Source organism: Osmia lignaria, chromosome 14 (genome assembly GCF_051020975.1).
Source record: "Osmia lignaria lignaria isolate PbOS001 chromosome 14, iyOsmLign1, whole genome shotgun sequence".
NCBI lineage: Eukaryota > Metazoa > Arthropoda > Insecta > Hymenoptera > Megachilidae > Osmia > Osmia lignaria.
The window spans coordinates 803,351-822,874 of NC_135045.1; the positions used below are offsets into that span (position 1 = coordinate 803,351).

The 19,524-nt window shown below is 32.1% G+C and overlaps 4 protein-coding genes across 17 annotated transcripts; 1 reads left to right on the plus strand and 3 right to left on the minus strand.

Annotated features, from left to right (window-relative positions):
- Positions 1-235: 235 nt before the first annotated feature.
- On the minus strand, positions 236-11,974 carry spir (spire type actin nucleation factor). Of its 12 annotated transcripts, none has more exons than XM_034335148.2 (15): positions 11,693-11,974; positions 9,381-9,709; positions 8,478-8,509; positions 8,286-8,409; positions 8,059-8,213; positions 7,741-7,962; positions 7,414-7,443; positions 6,789-7,055; positions 6,537-6,678; positions 3,814-3,944; positions 3,465-3,723; positions 3,078-3,388; positions 2,741-2,989; positions 2,379-2,665; positions 236-2,301 (listed from the first exon to the last, which is right to left on the minus strand). In XM_034335148.2, the coding sequence occupies exons 2-15, from the start codon at positions 9,703-9,705 to the stop codon at positions 2,058-2,060; spliced, it is 2,778 nt and encodes a 925-aa protein (XP_034191039.2). In that variant the 5' UTR covers positions 9,706-9,709; positions 11,693-11,974; the 3' UTR covers positions 236-2,057. The 12 variants fall into 12 exon arrangements, with proteins under 12 accessions (XP_034191039.2, XP_076548156.1, XP_034191045.2 ...); XM_076692041.1 differs by having other exon boundaries at positions 11,828-11,852; XM_034335154.2 differs by lacking the exon at positions 11,693-11,974 and adding an exon at positions 11,546-11,672.
- A 266-nt stretch (positions 11,975-12,240) lies between these two features.
- eIF2beta (eukaryotic translation initiation factor 2 subunit beta) lies at positions 12,241-17,489 on the plus strand. 3 transcript variants are annotated; one of them, XR_013063385.1, is made up of 7 exons: positions 12,242-12,421; positions 12,991-13,251; positions 13,350-13,506; positions 14,031-14,221; positions 14,306-14,590; positions 14,676-14,929; positions 17,351-17,489. XR_013063385.1 is itself a non-coding variant. In XM_034335172.2 (6 exons), exons 1-6 carry the CDS (start codon positions 12,404-12,406, stop codon positions 14,718-14,720), a joined length of 954 nt encoding a protein of 317 aa, XP_034191063.1. In that variant the 5' UTR covers positions 12,241-12,403; the 3' UTR covers positions 14,721-15,275. The 3 variants fall into 3 exon arrangements, 2 of the variants coding, with proteins under 2 accessions (XP_034191063.1, XP_034191062.1); XM_034335172.2 differs by lacking the exon at positions 17,351-17,489 and having other exon boundaries at positions 12,241-12,421; positions 14,034-14,221; positions 14,676-15,275; XM_034335171.2 differs by lacking the exon at positions 17,351-17,489 and having other exon boundaries at positions 14,676-15,275.
- LOC117609309 (putative malate dehydrogenase 1B) lies at positions 15,590-17,736 on the minus strand. Its single transcript, XM_034335475.2, has 7 exons — positions 17,590-17,736; positions 17,330-17,533; positions 16,965-17,275; positions 16,610-16,899; positions 16,344-16,528; positions 16,145-16,280; positions 15,590-16,073 (listed from the first exon to the last, which is right to left on the minus strand). Exons 1-7 carry the CDS (start codon positions 17,734-17,736, stop codon positions 15,853-15,855), a joined length of 1,494 nt encoding a protein of 497 aa, XP_034191366.1. The 3' UTR covers positions 15,590-15,852.
- Positions 17,737-17,923: 187 nt separating this feature from the next.
- On the minus strand, positions 17,924-19,191 carry LOC117609177 (uncharacterized). Its single transcript, XM_034335173.2, has 5 exons — positions 18,986-19,191; positions 18,671-18,909; positions 18,416-18,599; positions 18,239-18,337; positions 17,924-18,170 (listed from the first exon to the last, which is right to left on the minus strand). Exons 1-5 carry the CDS (start codon positions 19,029-19,031, stop codon positions 18,046-18,048), a joined length of 693 nt encoding a protein of 230 aa, XP_034191064.2. The 5' UTR covers positions 19,032-19,191; the 3' UTR covers positions 17,924-18,045.
- Between the last annotated feature and the right edge of the window lie 333 nt (positions 19,192-19,524).

Genomic DNA, 19,524 nt, shown 5'->3' on the forward strand with positions numbered 1-19,524 from the left:
GTATTACATAGTTTTCTTCAGAAATCTGTCATTGTACATTGTTTTGAGGTACTATAAAGTGTTATTTTGATTTTTGGCTGAAAACCATTGAAAATCTACCTGAGACTAAAAAAATAAACTTTATCCTTAACTGAAATAATCCACTCGTTCATAGAGTTTATCAATGTACATTCCAACAAATTTTATAGTTTTACTGTCATGTATACAATTCGGTGCTAGCGTGTACCAGCATTAATCGTTAGTGCAATTCGCATTTTTCTTTTGTACTTTGAACCTTCACTGGTTAACGTTTGTACATACATTTTCTTTTGAATAGCACTAATCCGTGCAAACGAACAGCCACTTCATTGTACTAATTTCTCTATAAACGTGACTGTAACAAGAGCCACTTTTTAAATACAATTTCCTTCATATCTCAATTTGTTTTACCATACAATTAATTTATTTAAAATTACATTAGATACGAAAGAAAACAAAGAATTCCTGTTAGAATTCGATAACAACACTAAATTATAAATAAGATATACATCAAACAATAATATTATCACAAAATTAAATTTTACCACACGTTCGCATGAATCCCACAACATATATGTATATGTACAATATAAAGAAATATTATTTTTTTCGTGATTCCATTGAATTAAATAAATAATTACAATAAATACTAGACATACAAAATAATAAATAATATCACAAATATTATACAAAAGTTTAAATTAACGAATTTGATTAGAACACGCTTATAATACAATAATTGTGCATCCGACTTTGACCCTCTGTATGAAATAAATACATCTCTTAAAATAAATTAATGTCAGGCGGACGCAAAAAGCGATAATTTTTTTTTCGGGGTTATCAGAATGTTTGATTGATTCTTTTACTGGTTAAATATATGTGTGCTTATGTATGCGTACCTCTCATCTCGATTAGATTATTAGTAAAAGTTACAAATAAAAGTAAATATGTCAAGAGCTGAAAAGAATCATTAATATGAATAGATGAAAATGAAATAATGATAGAACGCTAATTTGCCATCGTGCATTTGAAATATTCGCATTAATAGGATAATTTATCGTAACTTGATTTCGTCATTGTTACGAAGAAACGAATGTTCTGGCACATACATATAGATTAATGTCTTAACATGTTTACTTTTACTTTTACTTATTGATTCGCTTATGATAAATTTCCTCAACTAAAGTTCACGTTAAATGCGATATTACTTAGATTTGGGGTTCACAACAATGCGGGAGCAAAGGGAACATATATGTATGTACACATTGGTATTTGAGAAAAATTAATCAGATTAAACAAGAATTCTCAGTTTTTACGAACTGAGAATGCACACAGCGCATTGATAATATAATCGCTTCGTTTAATTCACTTTTTATTATTACGATAATATTATTAGTAATTATTGAATTGGGAAGCAAAAACAGTTCACCATCATTGAGGACCAAACGGAACATTAGCCATCATAATGAAACACTTAACTCTAACCATATCATTTTTTAAATTTGCATGCATTAACGATCTACTTAAGTATAAGCCTGAATGTAAGTAGGTACGTAGACTATATTAGATGCCACTGTGTGCCAATTTCATACTAGATTCTCCTTTTAAATTCCATTTTCATTTAATTTTTCTTGCACACTATACTTCCAACATTTATCATCTTTAAATTTCAAGTGAAAAGTTTTTTCTTTCTTCTAAAAAATAATAGATTTCCCTTTAAAATCATCTGCTATGTGTTTGAAATAATAATATATAATTCTCTGTCGCTATTAAATTTTAGAACCGATACATTTGGATACATAATCGTAATTCGTACGACTTGATTCGCTCGTTGTTTCAGAGATACTAACTATTTATAGAAGATTAATAGCATACAGGGAACAAGAAGACACTGGTACAAGGAGAATAGATCTAATCTACGTGCCTCACTTATCGGCATAACAGCATTTTACCCATTATTAGAATTAAAAACAAGATGCCCCATTTTTTTTTTTTTTCCAAATAGAAATCTCGTGCGCGGAACTTCGTTTTTGAAGAATTTAAACGTAGGCTGGCGAGAGGTTCAAAGTAAGTCGTGATATAACATTGTTGCGTATCGTAGCCCGTGTGGTTCTTGAACTCTTAATTATTTGTATAACCATTATGCGACAATCGTGACAGACAACCATAGATACGCCACGTAATCGTTCAGCAGCCAGTCGTTGTTCTGTGGTTTGGTGAGTAAAACCGGAGAATGCTTTTGGTGATGACACATTCGCTGGACTACCACTGCCTTTGTAGCTTCTATGTGATTTTTTAAATACAAAATATTACCCTCCACCGTTACCATAGCAAATAAACATCAAATGATCATTAATTACCTTTTCTCTTGATTTTCCATTTCACGACGCGCGTGCGAAGGCGGTGTAGAAGTCGGTGTTAGTATCAAAACGGGTGTTGTAGTTGGCGTTGATGATGGCGTCGCGCTTTTCAGAGACGAATCTTTGCGTCTAGAGGCTGGTGATGCCGGTGCAGATCCAGCTGCCCCGTTACCTCTGAGCCATGAACTTTTACTAGTATCCGGTTCCGAGGATGATGGAGAAAGAAGAAGACCAGGTGATAGTAAAACTACTGGAACGTGGGCGAAATGCTCCGTAGGAATTCGCATCTGAAATATTTAAATATTAATTAAAACAGAGTTAATATTTTAGTTATTCCCCCATGAAGCATGCGAAGAACTTACTTTCGAATAACATTTTACACAGACAGTTCTTTCGCACAAACGACAACGTTGTCCCCAAGGTCCTAACAATCCGAATCTAGTCTTTAAACAAAGAAAACAGACCCGTCTCTTCTCTACATCTTCCTTCACGCGCCCTTCAACGGGTAGAGATTCCAATTCGGCTTTGGTAAGAACACTACGTATATGAACAATTTCCTCAAGAGTTAGGGAAAGTCTTTCATCCAGGAACATGTCACCTAACGTAGGTTTCTAGCAAAATATGTTTTATATTAGATCAGATATTTCTACCTTCAATTAATTACATTTATATACCCTGATTTTTTAATTTCAGTTTTACCTGTCCTTTGTCATCTTGCCAGTCTTCGTTTTGATCTTCTGAATCTTTTGTACCTTCTGCAATGGTTTGTGACCGTCGAGGTTGTCTCGCTCTTGGCTGGGGACTCAAACTGGGACTAGGATTTAAACTGATATTAGGACTCGGACCCTGGCTCACTGTCGACTCTGTTACACCTATATGTTGACGACTCTGCGGTCTCGAATGAGGAAGAGAAGTAGTTCCCGTTAGCGCTGTCAGAGCTATACTACGTCTAGCCGCGTGTTTTCGAGCTGACGCTCTTCTAGATGGACACTGCGTTGCGAGATCATAAGCTACGAAATACAATTGATTCATCAGTATTAGGAAAAGTGTTAGGAACACGACCAATTTTATGTAGCTGCTAATTACATTCGAGTTGCGCATCGCAAAATCGATGATACTCGTTTCTCGTAAGTCGCAGCCCACCCGTTTTTCGCCAGGGATTTGCAGAACCTGCTTCGTCGTCGTCCCTGTGATCTTTATGCCTATGTCGAGCGCTACCCCTATCTACAAACGAATAGTCCTCTTTCAATTGCCAATAATGCGATGTTTCGTCCTCCTCTTCAAATCTCGTTACTGCTAGCTCATCATTGTAATCTTCGTCGTCATCCTCGTCTTCGGCATCGAGCTGTCCATTATAAAGATAATCAATTCACTGAGATGTTACCATCAGTTTCTAAAGTAAAATTGATACTCCCAGAATCCCACGTCTGTCTACCTTTAAATCAAAATCCACAGGTATTATTTTTCTTCTGCTTGTCGAAGAATTTGAGTGATCCACCTCCCTCCGTGGAGGTTTTGGTCCTGTAGGCGATTCATTTTCTTTGGCACCAGTGCTTTGGATGTAATCTACAAAATTTTATTTACAGATATAAATTCAGATTATACAAATTACTATTATGGATACATAGTGAAATGTATGTTAATGACCAGTGAATATGACATGTGTCTGTAATTCAGTACAAAGAAAAAGAAAAAAAAAACGCTCATACGTTTGTGGTACCTCGGTAAATCTTAAATACATACATAACTGCTCCCTGTGTACGCGTGACGTGAAATGCAATCATTAAAATTACATAAATGAGTTTGTAAAAATATATGTTTACATTTAAATATTTAGTCTGTATTATATTTTTAACATAACTCTGTTACGTGTTTGAAATATAATGTGAAATTTCACCTGGTCATAAACTTTGCAAACAGCATAATACTATTAAGAAAATGAATAGTTCCCCTAACAATATTCATTATTAAATAAACTAAAACATCATTGTAAGAAAGATCATCGTCGCTAGATTTCACTCGTACATGTTTACCCATCGTGTTGACCGAAGAAAGATGAATGGTATGATTACCTGCGACCGTAATGCGCCTTCTACGCGACTTACGATTCCTGTTTCCTGGAACCCTAATGTCGGGCTTAGCGATTCTTTGCCTCGGTTGCGGAACCGGTGGCACATTTGTTCTAGTTCGACTCGCGGTAGGAGGCACACTTGTAGTAGTTGTGGCCACTGTTGTAGTCGTAGGATTGCTTTGATCTTCTGTTTGCAACCATTGTGCCGCCACATCCTGCGCGGATTCCTGTTCCTGCTCTGGCTGCGACGGTGGAACTTCACCAAGGACTATCATGCGGGATTCACCGCCTGCGGTCGGTAACATTACTTATTCCACCTTTCAACTAATTTCTTCTATTCTCTAATATATACAGTATGTCCGGTTTATAAATATTTCACTTAAAATTCCAAGTCCAACGTTAGATGTTTCTTTTCAGAATCAATGACTTTCATTTCCAACAGTTTAAAAGATTCATGTGTGGACATTTAAACTAGACATACCATATTTTAATAGAATTCTTTACAGTGGTTTTACTTGCAACAACCACGTAGTCGAACCGGAAGTCAGGAGTTCCGTCGGTTTCCCTTCAATCTTTTGGCCCGACTTGAGAATCTCACAGCCTATGAATCAAGATGTTTATCACCTTCGGTCATTTCAATTAAACGAGATCCATTTAATCGATGATTTGTACACGTTGAAAATAATTGGAAATACTTGATTACCAGCGTCGAAGCTGTTCTCCTCGTTCATCTGTCTCTTTTTTCCATCGTCCCGAGTCCGTGGTCCACGTCGATGCTCGTACTCCGACGCGTAATGACTGTACATCAAGCACACGTGTTCGTTAGTGTGCCTATCCTCCTCTTGATACACTTGACTTACTCGTACACGTTAAACGTAGCTCAATTGAATTTCACGCTTCGGTTGCAGGTTCCCTCCTCTGTTAAAACGAGAGAGAGACAAAAATCGAGAAGAAAGCACGCACAGATTGAAACGGACACACGACGAGCAGAGTCAGCCAGCGATCTACAGAGCGTTGCACGATGACGACGTCAGGCGACGTCAGCTCTCGCCCTTTCCGCGCTTTCGGTTATTGATCGCTGACGCTCCGGGGCTTGCGATGCTCTTAAGCCGGCCTATCGTTGCAAATCATGATTCATTCGGACCAACCCTCCATTTATATACATATGTAATGAAAAGGCTTAGTCACGTCATATAGAATCAAGAGATGATAAAACGAGTACACGAAATTTTCTTCTTTAATATTACTTGAAATTTAGTAGATTTTTCATTTTACATCTGTTTGACTGATACACAAAAAAGGATCGTTAATACAAATAGTTATTCGTATGAAAATATTAGGGATACGAGCAGTAGAAGGAAATTATAATGATGATGATGGTGATGATGATGATTATATTATTATTATTATTAGGGATAATATAAAGCCACAGATACCACTGTTCTGATCACACTGTGTGGAACTGGCAAAGCTTTACTCTCCAGAATATATTGAATAAGATGATCTGCTGGGTCTATGCGCGGGCGCGACCGTGTATCTTTGCGCATGGATACTCCTGGATAAATATATTTATGTAAAAATGCAATCGCACGTGTGCAACGCGTGGCTGTATATGCACCGGTGATCCGTAAACAATTTCAAGTACATACATGTAGACACATGGATAAACTGATACGGAAAATTTCTTTTCCAGGAAAACTACATTCAATCTATATTAATATCATTCTTGAAGTTTTGCTAATTATAGTACACCTTCTAAACTTTATATTGTAATCTTAATATTAGTATTAAAAATAGATTATTAAACTTTTAGACAATGATAAAAACATAAAACGCCTGTTAATTATATTTGTAATTATAATGTGTCTAAGATTTATTGAGGTACCACATGAGTCAGTAGCAAGAGAAATACAGAAGTGATTCCTTGATGCATATAAAAGACTATAATTATTGGTGCACAAAGTATAAAATTAATGTGTTGGTTTTCACGAATTTATTAAATATTCATACACGAATAAAGGTATATTGTAAAACAACTTGACATGCAAAAATTGCTATGAAACAAATGAGCACATAGTGTAACTTACCACTTTGGGGGGATGTTCTTTCATTCTTAGGAACGTATCTATTGCGGGAAGACCTTAAATTCGGTGGTTTTTTAATGCTTTCCATGAGTAATTCCCGTAGAGTCCATTCTTTTTGAAGGGGTGGTAATTGTCTCTCCGAAGCCTATGTAAAATTACTTTATTAAAGGGTACAGAAATCTTAACCGCCGTCCAATAACTTTTGCAGATAAATTTGAGAGATAAAATAGAGCACTGCTTTCGTAGTAGCGTTACCTTTTTCAATGGAGGTCTACTGCGAATAAATTCGAGAATAACGGCATGCGCATCCTTTCGCAAATGGGGAGTTGGCGATGGTGTTTTTCTCAAACGATATCTTCTTTCTCGAATGTCATCCATCAAGATTTCATACGGCGTTAATTCAAATTCTGCTCCTTTTCCACGACCACGGCTAGTATTTTTCGACGAACCCAAATTGGCTTCAACTTTTTTCAATTTTACTCCTTTCCTTAACTCTTGAATAACTTGTACCCAAAATCTTGCCTATTGAAATAGTTCTTTTAATCGCACCGATACCAGTGGCAGACAATTTTTTTAGAAAAAGAAAAAAGAAATATATACACATATGTAACCCATATACAGCTTGTAAATTTGAAGAGGCTATTTATAGAAAGACCCGTCTTTCTATAAGTGTTATAAAAATCATGTAATTTCGAAAAGCTTCTATACGAGAGTGTACTTAGAATGAAACGGAAGCCAACGCATGCATGTGAGTGTAATTTTTTAAAATTCATAAAAGTGGTGCTGATGATTGTAAGTGGGCATGCTACATGCTTGATAATAACATTTCTGTCTAGACTCTAGTTTTTTACATGCGCAAACATTATTAACGATGACATACTTGTATAGCCCTCCAAATCCTAATGTCAGTCTATAACGGTAGAGAGTCAAGTCAATAAATCTCAAATATCTTATCTCTGCAAAATGACAAATGACTTTATGCGACACGGTAATGTTAGTTGTTCCGTTTTACACGAATGACAGCGAAACTTTTACATTTACGATAATTCGTTCGATTTCAAAATCGAAATATTATATATACGTATATGAGCATCGAACGAATTTAACATGAATGAGGTACAATATAATATGAAACGAAGGATAAAGTTTCAATGATCGTATAATCTGAAGTATGAATCATGTTACAATGAAATGAGCGAAATCTTACCCAATCAATGAAATCTAACGTGTCAAGATTTTGAACAGACATTGAGTTTTGCTTATTGTTGTCACTACCAGCAATCTCCCTTTGACTTGCTTGTAGTTTTTCAGCTGCCACTGTATCCAGAAATTGTGACAGTTCCAAAGCTTCGGTTACAAATGCCCTTATTACAGCCTTGTAATGAGCTTCAGCAGATTCAATTGAAGTTTGCATATGCCTGGTGCATAACTATCAATTAATATATAAATTAATATAGGTTTTTATGATATAAAGCTTAATGGATTTCATGCACGATTGAAGAAACAAAAAAAATATTGCACTTACGTGCATTACATTTTTTAATGAATACATTAAAGGCCTTTCTTCATATGTATCGTTACTCTTTTGTGATAAATATTCATCTACATCGGCATCACTGGAGTCCCGCTCGATGCCTTCATCGTCCGTTTCCTGCGGACGTTCTTCCGTTTCCCCACATTCTGGGTAACAATAAAAATAAACCTTTCTCTTCCTTTATCCCAAGAAATGATCTCTGGCTTTTTTTTTGTTACCTTGATCCGGTCTAGTCATTAAAGTTATGAGAGCTTCTAGGTCCGGCGACAAAGGCCTCTCTTCTTGATCGTCTAGGCCGAAATCAAGCGCTTTGAAGATCATCATTCCTAATGAGAACATTGCCTGCAAATAGAAAGAAAAGTATATTTATTTCCATTACTATTTCTATTCTACAGAAATCGGTCAATTACCTTTTGCTCGGTAACCCGGGGTTGCCTTGATTCTGTAACAGAAAATTCTTAAATTAACCGATGATTCATGTATGACCAGAAATTCATTATCTCTAATAACTTTCACGCGAAATTGAATCGCTTATTTCAAATCTTTAATATTTTAGCGTGTTATCAAATACTGTTATCATAAACCTTATCGCAGGAACAATTATTTCGTATCGTTGTCCAAACGACTTAACGAAACGCAAATATCGTGCATGATTTACAAATGGGTTTGTGAAATCGTGTGTCGTATTTCTAGAGAAGTTTAAACAAGACGACATTAAACACATTACGTAATATTCATTTTATGACATATTTTTGAAATTACATAATATATTCATGACAAAACAAAAAGGACCACATATAATGTACAAGAAGAGTACTATATGTATACAGCTACTATACTAACGTATGCGTTACTGCATATTATAACATAAATGTTACTTATGTACAGTGGGTCAGAAAATTATTCGCTCACCGTTTAAAACAGAATACCTCATTTAAAATTGGACCAAACGACTTGGGGTTTCTGGAGAAACTATACAAATTAATTTACTAAGATATGTGCTTTCGTCGTTTAAAAAAATGACACGTCATAAGTCATTTGGTCCAATTTTGAATTAGGTATTCTGTTTTACTGTATGTACATACAAAATAATATCTAAGACTACCTGTATTTCAAGTACAATTCAATATACTACATAACATGATTCATATACCTATTACACAATGTAGGTATCTCATGCTCGATATTTTTAATCGTTTACCTTTGTTTAATACCTTCCTTTCTCATTAAATTTGAAAGAAATCGATAAGAGGCTATACATTCGATAAGGAGAGAAAAGCCTTTCTTATAAAGATGAAGATTAGCCTTCTTACCGATTAGATTGCCGAGCCAAACATCGCCATCCTTGTGAAGGACGATCTGTGATAATTCTAAGAGTTCATAAAAATTGTTGTCTGGTAAACGTGAGAAACTCTTGGCCGTTTGATAGCATAGTGCCCAAGCTTGTTCCTGACTAACCGGTCCATTGAAAGATATTAAAATATCTTTCAGATTTAATCGGCCATTCGCGTCCAGTCTACATTTCGGTCTATTCGTTGATTTTTCTTCTTTCTTCTCACTCGTGATCGTTTTCTTCTCATCGTCGGAGACTGCGAGACTGTCCTTATACGACGTCGAAATTTCTTTATTCGTAGTCATTTTTCTGTAAATTGTACGAAATAAACTTTTCTTAGAATTAATTTTATCAATAAAATTCTGATGAAAAACAGGCGGTTCCAAGATTTGAATTTGAATTTCGCGCTTTACAGATAACCGTTTTATCAACCGAGCTCTTTGGACTTTAATGATGGTTTTTTATTTTTACATCTAATATCGAATAACAACTTGTTATTTTCAAAATAGTAGTTTCTGTTATAAATAACTTGTAAATAAAGCACTACACCTTGATTGAAATTCTGTTACTTTCTTCCTAAACACAAGTAATTAACTTGTAATTTTTACTTTTCTTAGTTCGTATTACTTTTAGTTTAATCAAATGAAACTAACAATTCTTATAATATTGTGATTTCCCGGACACTTAGGGATCATCTTAATAAACTCAAAACTCGATTAGTAGACTTAGTTCACGCACATATTTCAGATTAAACGAAACGAGTTAACTGAAGTAACTTTCCTGATCCTCCTTGCTCTTAAGAGCTATATAAAACGAGATAAACATTTATTACCATCTGTTGTCACGCATGCACTAACTGTGACATGCATGATTAGAATGGTTCCTAATACATAATATCGCGATCACTGTACGCCCCCTTCGTTAACCAGCACATTACAGAATATTTCGTAAAAACTAATGGAAACTAACAAGAAACAACGTGAATGTGGATAATTCTGATAAATTCTGTATCTAATCTGTCCAACGAGCTTTTTCTCTTATTTATTTTTTATTTCAAAGCAATCCTTTGCGATCCGCTGCTCTCTATATTTTGAAATTAAAAAAGAAACGTACAGATTTCTTTTTATTACGTAATTTTACCTATTAAAATAAAAAAAATAAAAAGATTACATCGATACGATCGTATTTCCATGATTAATTTTATTCAAGAGTTTCTGTATTAAATTTTAAATCATTATTTACCTGCATGCGCGATCATTTAAATGTGTGCGTGTTATCACATGTGTACACGTAAAGTGCAGTCTGCACCTACACGAATAAAGGTGCACATCTATCTATATACCTTGTTCTACCTAAACATGTTAAATGAATTTTTTTCTTGTAGATCAACACGTGTAATCAAAGGTCAAATCCATCTCTCTGTTATTAAGCTCTGTCAATTACTTTTATAATGAAATTCTATATTTTTTACACATAAATACGATCAATAAAAAAAAAGTTCTATGGAACAATTCAAGGTTAGCTGTTTATATCCACACTATTCGTTTATAGTAGATATATTTCAGAACAGACGCGTAAACTTAGATTCAGAAAATTTTACAAATTATACTCGTGAATACGATGGAAAGAATTTGTACAACTTTAGAAAAAAAATAAATATGATGTATTGATCTAATACACTTGTCGAAACAATTATTAATAATTTCTAATATAGTTACGAAAAAGCATAATTTTTTAAAATTTAATAAATGTTTATTATTCTAATTTAATAAATAATAATATTTTACCAGAGATTTTTGCCCTCGATAAAATGCGCATCGCAGTAACATTTTACAAAAACACTGATATCGACCTTTGATACATTTTGAAACGTGTAATCGATAGAACATTCATCGATTCTTATAAACAAATTATTCGAACATTTATGATAATAATTTACTACATACTTTTAATTTAGGCGTTGACATTTGTATATAACACAGCTAATCACGGATTGAATTGTTCTATTGCACCACCACTTTTTGTTCATTATTCGTACATGAATTTTTCTATCATTTTTTGGACAGAATGCAAACTTGTTTTATACGCAAATAATGTTCCAGGTTGAATTTTTCTTTTGCGAATTTTTACGTGGATCATACTAACTTGTTTAGAGCACATTGACAATCGACACTTGACGGAACACTTTGTTTACTATTGATTTATAATCACAACGAAACACTACTTTGACATTATAAAAATGAAGGATCAGTGTATATATACACATATTTCCAACTTGATACTACTACTTACAACAGCACCGGTAATGGGAGGTTTTTGGTATTGTAAACTTGTCAGCTTATTAAAATCATCGTGTGTATTTTGAATGAATTTGATTGTAAAAAAAATTGGCTTTAAATTCATTCCAATAATGTTCAAAGTAATTACATTTGTAGTTAAGTGTGAATTATCACATTATAGACTGAAACTGCGGATCACTGCCATTCGATCCATAACCTGTACTGTACCCCGGTATATGTATGAAATTTCTGTACATGTGTGCCCTACGTAAGTATACATATACAGTTATCAGGTGTCTGTGCACGGGACTTACAGAATACAAAGATTCAATATCTTTCATTATACAAATTTGATTTTTATTCTGTACATGTATACAATTTAATCAAGATTTTATATCTAATATTTATCCGTATATGAAAATAATAAATTTAGTACTGTGAACTAAATTGTATTTCAAATTCCTTTCCATTGGTTAACACTAGAGAATTGACCAATAGAAAAGGTTATCAGAATGCATAACTTGTCTCGATTATTCGAGAGTGTGAATTACACTTAACAGTCGAATTTCTGATGCAATATTCGTTACTAAGACGTGATTGCACTGTATAAATGCTGATAGAAAAAGGATTAAGATTGTAGAATTAAGATGTTCAATTATATTTAAAAACTAAGTAAATTGATAGGTTTCTCTAAGACACCAGATTATTTAGTGCGATATTCAAAATGACTGAAGAAGACTCGGTACGTAAGAATATTGGAGAGTATCCTTAGAAATTCATGTATTGCAAGGCATGGGAGCATGGTCATCTTGACATACTTTTCAGTTTTTTGATAATATTCTGTAATTTATAAATGAAAAAATGAAACTTATATTCAGCCAAGAAAAATAATTCCTAACCAAATTCTTATAAAATGAAAATAATACTATTTTATGAATTCCAACCTCAAAGCCATGTGGATAGTCTGTAGCATTATAGATTAATGTAACATTTTTTGATGTATACTATGTTATTGCGTCATTTGATTTATTATTGTAATTTCAATGTTTATTGTTACATATTGTAATATTTTATGTATACCAATCTATTTAAGATGTAATGTGATATTTAACCTGTAGAATGAAATCATTTGGAGTAAATTTAAGTCAATGCTGAATTCAGCATATTGTAAGCATTCGTGTATAAAAGTACATCAACTTTTGGTTTTTATTTATTTGTAATGATTAACAATAATAATTTAATACTAATAAACTGATTATAGTTAAATGATACATAATATGATAAATTATAACTTACTAATCAAATTTATAGGTGTTTGATCCTACTTTAAAAAAGAAAAAGAAAAAGAAGAAAACTACCTTCGATCTTGATGCTGCATTTAATGAAGGGGGTAGCACTGGTGATGCAACAGAAACCAGTGGTGATAAGGAGAACCAGGAGCCAGACCCTCCTGTGCCAGCTGAAGATGATGAAACATTGGATTTAGAAAATTTTGGAAGAAAGAAAAAAAAGAAAAAAAAGGCCTTTAATTTGGATGAACTTGATGCAACTTTGCCAGATACAAAAAAAGAGGTATATAATTATGTAGGAAGTAAGAAAATATTTTATTTTATACTAAATAAATATAAAGATTAAAAATTGATTTATATAATTATTCATGATTTCTAAAGGATGTTGTTGAACAACAAACAGAGGAGGTTGCTGTGGATGATACATTTGACTTAGATATGGACTTCTCAAAAACCAAGAAGAAGAAAAAGAAAAAGAAAGATCTTGATGAATTAGTGGCAGAGGAAGAACGTAAGGAAACAGAAGATAAAGAAAATGGTAAATATTATATATTACAAGAGTATTATAGTTTGGAGTAACTAGTTGTTTATGTTACTCATTATTTGTTAACATGCTGCACTGAATCTGAGCGAAGTGCAGAGTATGGTAAGGGATATGTTTGCTGTTTCTTACACATATCACATAACGGTCACAACATACATTATTTCTGCACTTCCATAAATCTTATTATAATACATAAAAGAATGAATATCGTTATATATTAAAAATAATTTTCTTAAATAACTAATAGAAAAATAACATTTCAGTGAATTCTTCAAAGTATAATGTTAATTTGTATTTAATATTGTTTGAGAATATTCCTATATACATTGTAAATAACAAGAAACAGAGTGCAATATCATATTTTTTTATTACATTATATAATTAGGTCCACTTTTAATTGGTACATGAAGTTGGTCAAAAACTAAAGATTGAAGTTCATTCTAGAATTGAAAGTTTTATATCTATTGTGATATATATGATGTAATTAAACATATTTCAAATGAAACTATATTTCCTAGCAGAAGATACAAGTTTATGGGTTGGATCGGATAGAGATTATACATATGATGAATTATTGGTAAGAGTATTTAACATTATGAGGGAAAAGAATCCTGATATGGTTGCTGGCAAAAAGCAGAAGTTCGTTATGCGTCCTCCTCAAGTAGTGCGTATAGGTACCAAGAAAACATCATTTGCTAATTTCACTGAAGTAAGTTATATTATTAAATCCTTCTTTTATATACTGTTAACTATCAGTCTTTTATTTGTTAAACATTTAATTATTTTTTTGTAGATATGCAAAACGCTCCATAGGCAGCCCAAACATTTATTGGACTTTTTACTTGCTGAGTTAGGTACTAGTGGTTCTGTTGATGGAAATAGTCAACTTATTATTAAGGGCCGTTTCCAACAAAAACAAATAGAAAATGTTCTTAGGAGATACATTAAAGAATATGTTACTTGTCACACTTGTCGTTCTCCAGATACTATTCTTCAAAAAGATACTCGACTATTTTTCTTACAGTGTGAAACCTGTGGCTCGAGATGTTCGGTGGCTAGCATAAAATCCGGTTTCCAGGTAATTAATTTCAATCTAAATTCTTATAATTTTTCTAATATTAATTTCTTTCAAAACTATATTAACATTCAATTATTTGTTTCAGGCTGTTACTGGAAAACGTGCTGCTATACGAGCAAAAACTGCCTAAAAAATTTTTCACTTGTCATATCCACGAATTTTGTAGCATAATTTTCAAATTATCAGAGATGTTTTGTGTCAAAATGCAGTTTTTACTATACCTATTGTAACGGCGTGCAATCCTAACATTTATTTTTTACTCACAGAATCTAACGTCGTGAATATCAGTAAACAATTGTAAAATTTTCAACGAGTAATAATTTTCTATTATCAATTCAGGTAATTGAATAGAAATTATACAATTATTTCTTAACAAATTTTCTCTAAATTTATCAGCATTTTTGTTTTCATATTGCCCTTGAAAACTTAAATTTTAATATATCATTTATTCTTAAAAATATGTATGACAACTTAATTTTAATTTTTGATATACCCCGGTTTCATTCTTAATAAGTGCTACATATTGACATTTTTCGAATGATACGTCACTAATCCATACACATTATTCAAATATTGAAGATAAAACAATCACATCAGTAACACGAGATACATTATCCATTTGTCTACCATTGTGACATAACATTCTGTATAAAGAACTACTAATTAAGTGTAAAATGAAATGAATTACCAGTTGTTAACAATAGATTTAAGCTGGTAATATGTGATTTGTTATGTCATTTTCTATATACAAGAAAGTTGTAATATCAAATTCCAGTACATTATTATGGCGAAAAGTATTATTTCTGCAACTATTTTTTAAAAGGATCACTATAAAGCGCAATGATTTTTTTTCAATCAATCAGTGGTAATATTTCTTAGCTAATTTATTCAATTGTATTTACTAGGTAATAAATTTATCTTAAGAAACATTATTATTCTTCTTACGATTCATTTAATAAAAATGTAAATTTATTCGTATGTATTAAATTTATGTTTCATAGTCATCTATGACTTATTGCACATTAAATAATGTGATTTTCACAAAAATTTTTTAAATTTCTATTATTCCGATGTCGACTGAAATCTAAGATCGAAAGGATAATAGTGGTTACACAAAATGTGCAATTTTAATAATTATAAATGTATAATATTATGATCAATTTGAACAGATATATTAAATTTGCATACTTTTACGGCATTTATGTATATTAAATAATATAATAAAATAACGATTCTTTTAAGTAAAAAATTTTCAAACTAATTCAAGTTGCTGAAAATTTTTCTTTGAACTCAGAATTCTCTTTTAATTTAATTATTTGTTCCTTAATAATTGTGGCGGTGTCTATAAAATTTTGAAATATAGAAAACGGCATATTTGGCATTGGAAAATCCGTGAAAGGGATCCATACTCGTGAATCATCTGCTAATACTTTCAAATATACTGGTTGTGAAAACACTAATCCTTTTGGAATACCAAAAGAGCCTACAGAAAAGAAAATATATTAACTTCATTGTCACGGAAGTTATTTATATTTTTAATATTTTCACAATTACCATCAGATGCTATTCCTAATGATATAATTTCATCTTCAATGTTCTCTTTCTTGCTGTACCATAATTTTAGAAGATCGCAAATCGCTTTACATTTTGGGAAGTCTTCTGATCTACCTACTAGGTACTGAGTAAGCGCCTATACATACACAGAAACTTATGTACTCTTGTATTATGTATTAATTATTGATAAAATATCTACCTTCCGTTTTAAATTATCTACGTAAGGTTTTTTATTATGTGACATATAGAAAAACCATCTTAATTCTGAATGTTCTTGAGTTTGAATTGGTAAGAGTACATTTTTCTGTGAAATTTGAGTTCTAGTTGCAGGATAAGTATGGACTTTTTGAATCATATGATCAACGTCTACAAACTGATTTATTCCTATAGTTTAATTGAATCGATTAATAATGTATGCTAAGAAAATTATGAAGGGTATTAAATTATTTTAATGTATACACAAACCCAAATACCCCCAAACAGGTGGACATCCGAAATTTTGTAAAGTGAATCCTACTGAATTGACTAAGGGATATATCAATTCTAAACCATAATGGGAACTAACAGCTACGATATTTGTACTTGGTACTTTTGTAACTAGCTCATGCATGATATTGGCATAGAAACATGTAATACCCATTGAGCAAAAAAGGACTTTCATATAAGAAGGTGCATATTCATTTATCTGCATAGACAATTTTTCTATGTCTTTATAATTTCGTTGCAATAAGTCGTCCGTACCTTCGTATTCTTCTCTACAAAATACATATTTGATATAATACTGATAAACTTTATTAAAGTATTCAATTTCCTTGTTTACCTTAATAAAGAATCAAGATATATCAATATGTGACAATCTTTTAATCCCTCAGGTACATTGTTTAAAATCATTACTGAATTTAAACCTGCACCCACTCCTCCTGCATCTTTATAAATTTTTTTAATTTTAAAAAAGCATCCTGGTTCATCATATAAGCCAATAAGAATTCCATGGGTCAACCAAAGTTCTTTTGTCATTAATAACTGGCAAACTAATTCTGCACACACTGATCTTCCTGCTCCTACTATTGTTATTCGACGACGTTCTTGTACATCTGGACTTTTACTTATCTCTTCTTTTATATCATGAGCCTATGTAAATAGAATAATTAGTTTTTAAAATTAAAAATATACGAAATTACTTACAAATAATAAATCTGCTTGTAGGGCCTCAAGATCTTCTCGAGTTAATTGCGATTTGATGTCATAATATTGTTGCAAGAACTCCCAAAATTGGTAGCTACTTCCAACGTAATTTATATTGCTGTGAGTAATTCCAATTTCTTGCCATATTAAAGGTGATTTAGTATGAGACCAGCCATAAAGTGTACACATTTTTTTTAACCAGGACTAGAAAATAGATTATATAAAAAATATTATTTGTATATAAAACGATCGTAACTTACTTTCCATTCCTTCGAACTTTTATAAATAATTTTATAATAAAAGTTAGGTATTATATTCGATAAACTTTCAGCAACAAAACATATATGATTGAAATTATGATCTTCTAAAACGCCAGCTATTACAGTAGTACATACGCTTGCTGACATTTTGTACTACTAACAATTGAAAATTTTTAAACAAATTCATATCTATAACTATTCAGTTAATAGTTTATTACATCAGATTGTTATAAAAAATAGTTTATTTACACATAAAAAAGTACAATACATTAAAATTATATTATTAAATTATCAACTATTTTAGTTGTACCTTATAATTATAGTAATACTGCATTTATGTAAAATAAACATTGGTATTTAATAAAATATAATAGTTTTTAATTATATTATTCAGAAATTATAATTAAATAAATTAAAAAATGATACTTATTAAAATAATAATATGCATATTAAAAGTTATTCATCCATATCTGAAAAATAAGGCTCTGGTAAGTCAGGGCTTTTGCATCTTCTCCATTCTTCATCTAGTGAAAAAGGAGATGTGCATAATATTGGCATTTTATATTCCAACTGTTCTGGTTCTGAATAAAAAATTGTAAATATCAGATACTCATATAGGTATAATGTACTTATTCTAAAAGTTTCATACCTGATTGAAATCCCTCATCCTCATATGGTACTATCTCATTCTTCTTCTTCATAAGCAATTCTTTAAATTCATTCTCTATGGTTTTTGTATAAATATCATCTGTAACACACATCACATCAACTTTTAATGACTTTCTCTGTATATCTTATATAAAGTATTATATTTTAAGATTCATACCAAACTCAAATTGCATATCACAATATGGTGCTAAGCTTTCAGGTTCAGGATATCTTTTTTTTGCATAAATTTTTGGTAATGATGGTTGTTTAAAGATAATTTCATTAGAAGGTTTTTGTAGTTGCACATTCTTTTTATCAGATACTTTTTGGGGGGATAAATTTATGGGACATTCATTTGTTTTCTATAAAAAAAAGGATTCCAAACATGTTACTATTTCTATAGTATTTTTAGAAAAGTTTTGGTTATTTATACCTTTGATACACAATCTTTTCCAGGTGATATTGGGTGACCTTCAATATTTAGTTGAGTGAGCTTTGGTTTCAAATATTCTTGTGGTTTATTACATATATCTTTATTTGAAGCTGATAGATTTAAATTAGAGTTAGATCTAATAGACAATCCTTTTGGTTTCAATGGACCAGCATTTTTAACAGAAGCTCCACTTATTCCAATGGTTGTCTTAGATCTTGACAAAGGTGTCATAACATTACCTATGAAAAACAATTTGTTAAAATTTTATATTTTGATAAAATGAAATATATAACCCACGGACATTACTATTCATACCTTTGTTAAGGTTTGATTCACCAAATAAGTTGAATATACCAGCCATTTCATTAATGGTTTGATAAAAAAAATTGTTTATAAATTACTTGATACTTATGTGAAATGTAATTATAAAATTAACGTTGATGTTTGAAAAATCACTCCGTCGTTCGTTGTTTAACAAAGTGCCCGTTTGATTTGAACAGCAACAGTGACTACAGATAGAAAAAGACTGGACATGTCTTTGGTCTCGACGGGTCATGGTTTTAGGGGTTCACAGGCACCCCTCGGTTAGCTCGAACAAATTTGTATTTTAAAAAGACCGCCATAAATCAAATTTTTTTTAATTCGACCCCGGCGCCATCTATCGGGAAACGGCGGAAACTACTTGACGACTTATCGACTTTCCGAAAGGGAGAGCCTGCGCCATCTATCGGAGAACGGCGGAAACTACTTGTCGACTAGTTTCCGCCATTCTCCAATAGGTGGCGCCAGTGTACCGCCTGTCGGGATCCTCAGGACCCCAGTCATCCATATGCGCTACCAGCATATGTGAAGAA

Bases quoted from the DNA above. Each gene is read 5' to 3' on its own strand.
- spir (XM_034335148.2), bottom strand. From the start codon at position 9,705: ATGACTACGAATAAAGAAATTTCGACGTCGTATAAGGACAGTCTCGCA. The intron at 6,679-6,788 runs GTAACGCTACTA...AATTTTACATAG, and splicing joins GTAGACCTCCATTGAAAAAG to GCTTCGGAGAGACAATTACC. The intron at 3,389-3,464 runs GTAATTAGCAGC...TGTATTTCGTAG, and splicing joins TTGCGATGCGCAACTCGAAT to CTTATGATCTCGCAACGCAG.
- eIF2beta (XM_034335171.2), top strand. The intron at 14,222-14,305 runs GTAAGTTATATT...ATTTTTTTGTAG, and splicing joins CATTTGCTAATTTCACTGAA to ATATGCAAAACGCTCCATAG. The intron at 14,591-14,675 runs GTAATTAATTTC...TATTTGTTTCAG, and splicing joins GCATAAAATCCGGTTTCCAG to GCTGTTACTGGAAAACGTGC.
- LOC117609309 (XM_034335475.2), bottom strand. From the start codon at position 17,736: ATGTCAGCAAGCGTATGTACTACTGTAATAGCTGGCGTTTTAGAAGAT. The intron at 16,529-16,609 runs GTTTGTGTATAC...ATTAAACTATAG, and splicing joins ACCTGTTTGGGGGTATTTGG to GAATAAATCAGTTTGTAGAC. The intron at 16,074-16,144 runs GTAATTGTGAAA...TCTTTTCTGTAG, and splicing joins ATTAGGAATAGCATCTGATG to GCTCTTTTGGTATTCCAAAA.
- LOC117609177 (XM_034335173.2), bottom strand. From the start codon at position 19,031: ATGGCTGGTATATTCAACTTATTTGGTGAATCAAACCTTAACAAAG. The intron at 18,600-18,670 runs GTATAAATAACC...TTTTTTTTATAG, and splicing joins GAAAAGATTGTGTATCAAAG to AAAACAAATGAATGTCCCAT. The intron at 18,338-18,415 runs GTATGAATCTTA...TGTGTGTTACAG, and splicing joins TGATATGCAATTTGAGTTTG to ATGATATTTATACAAAAACC.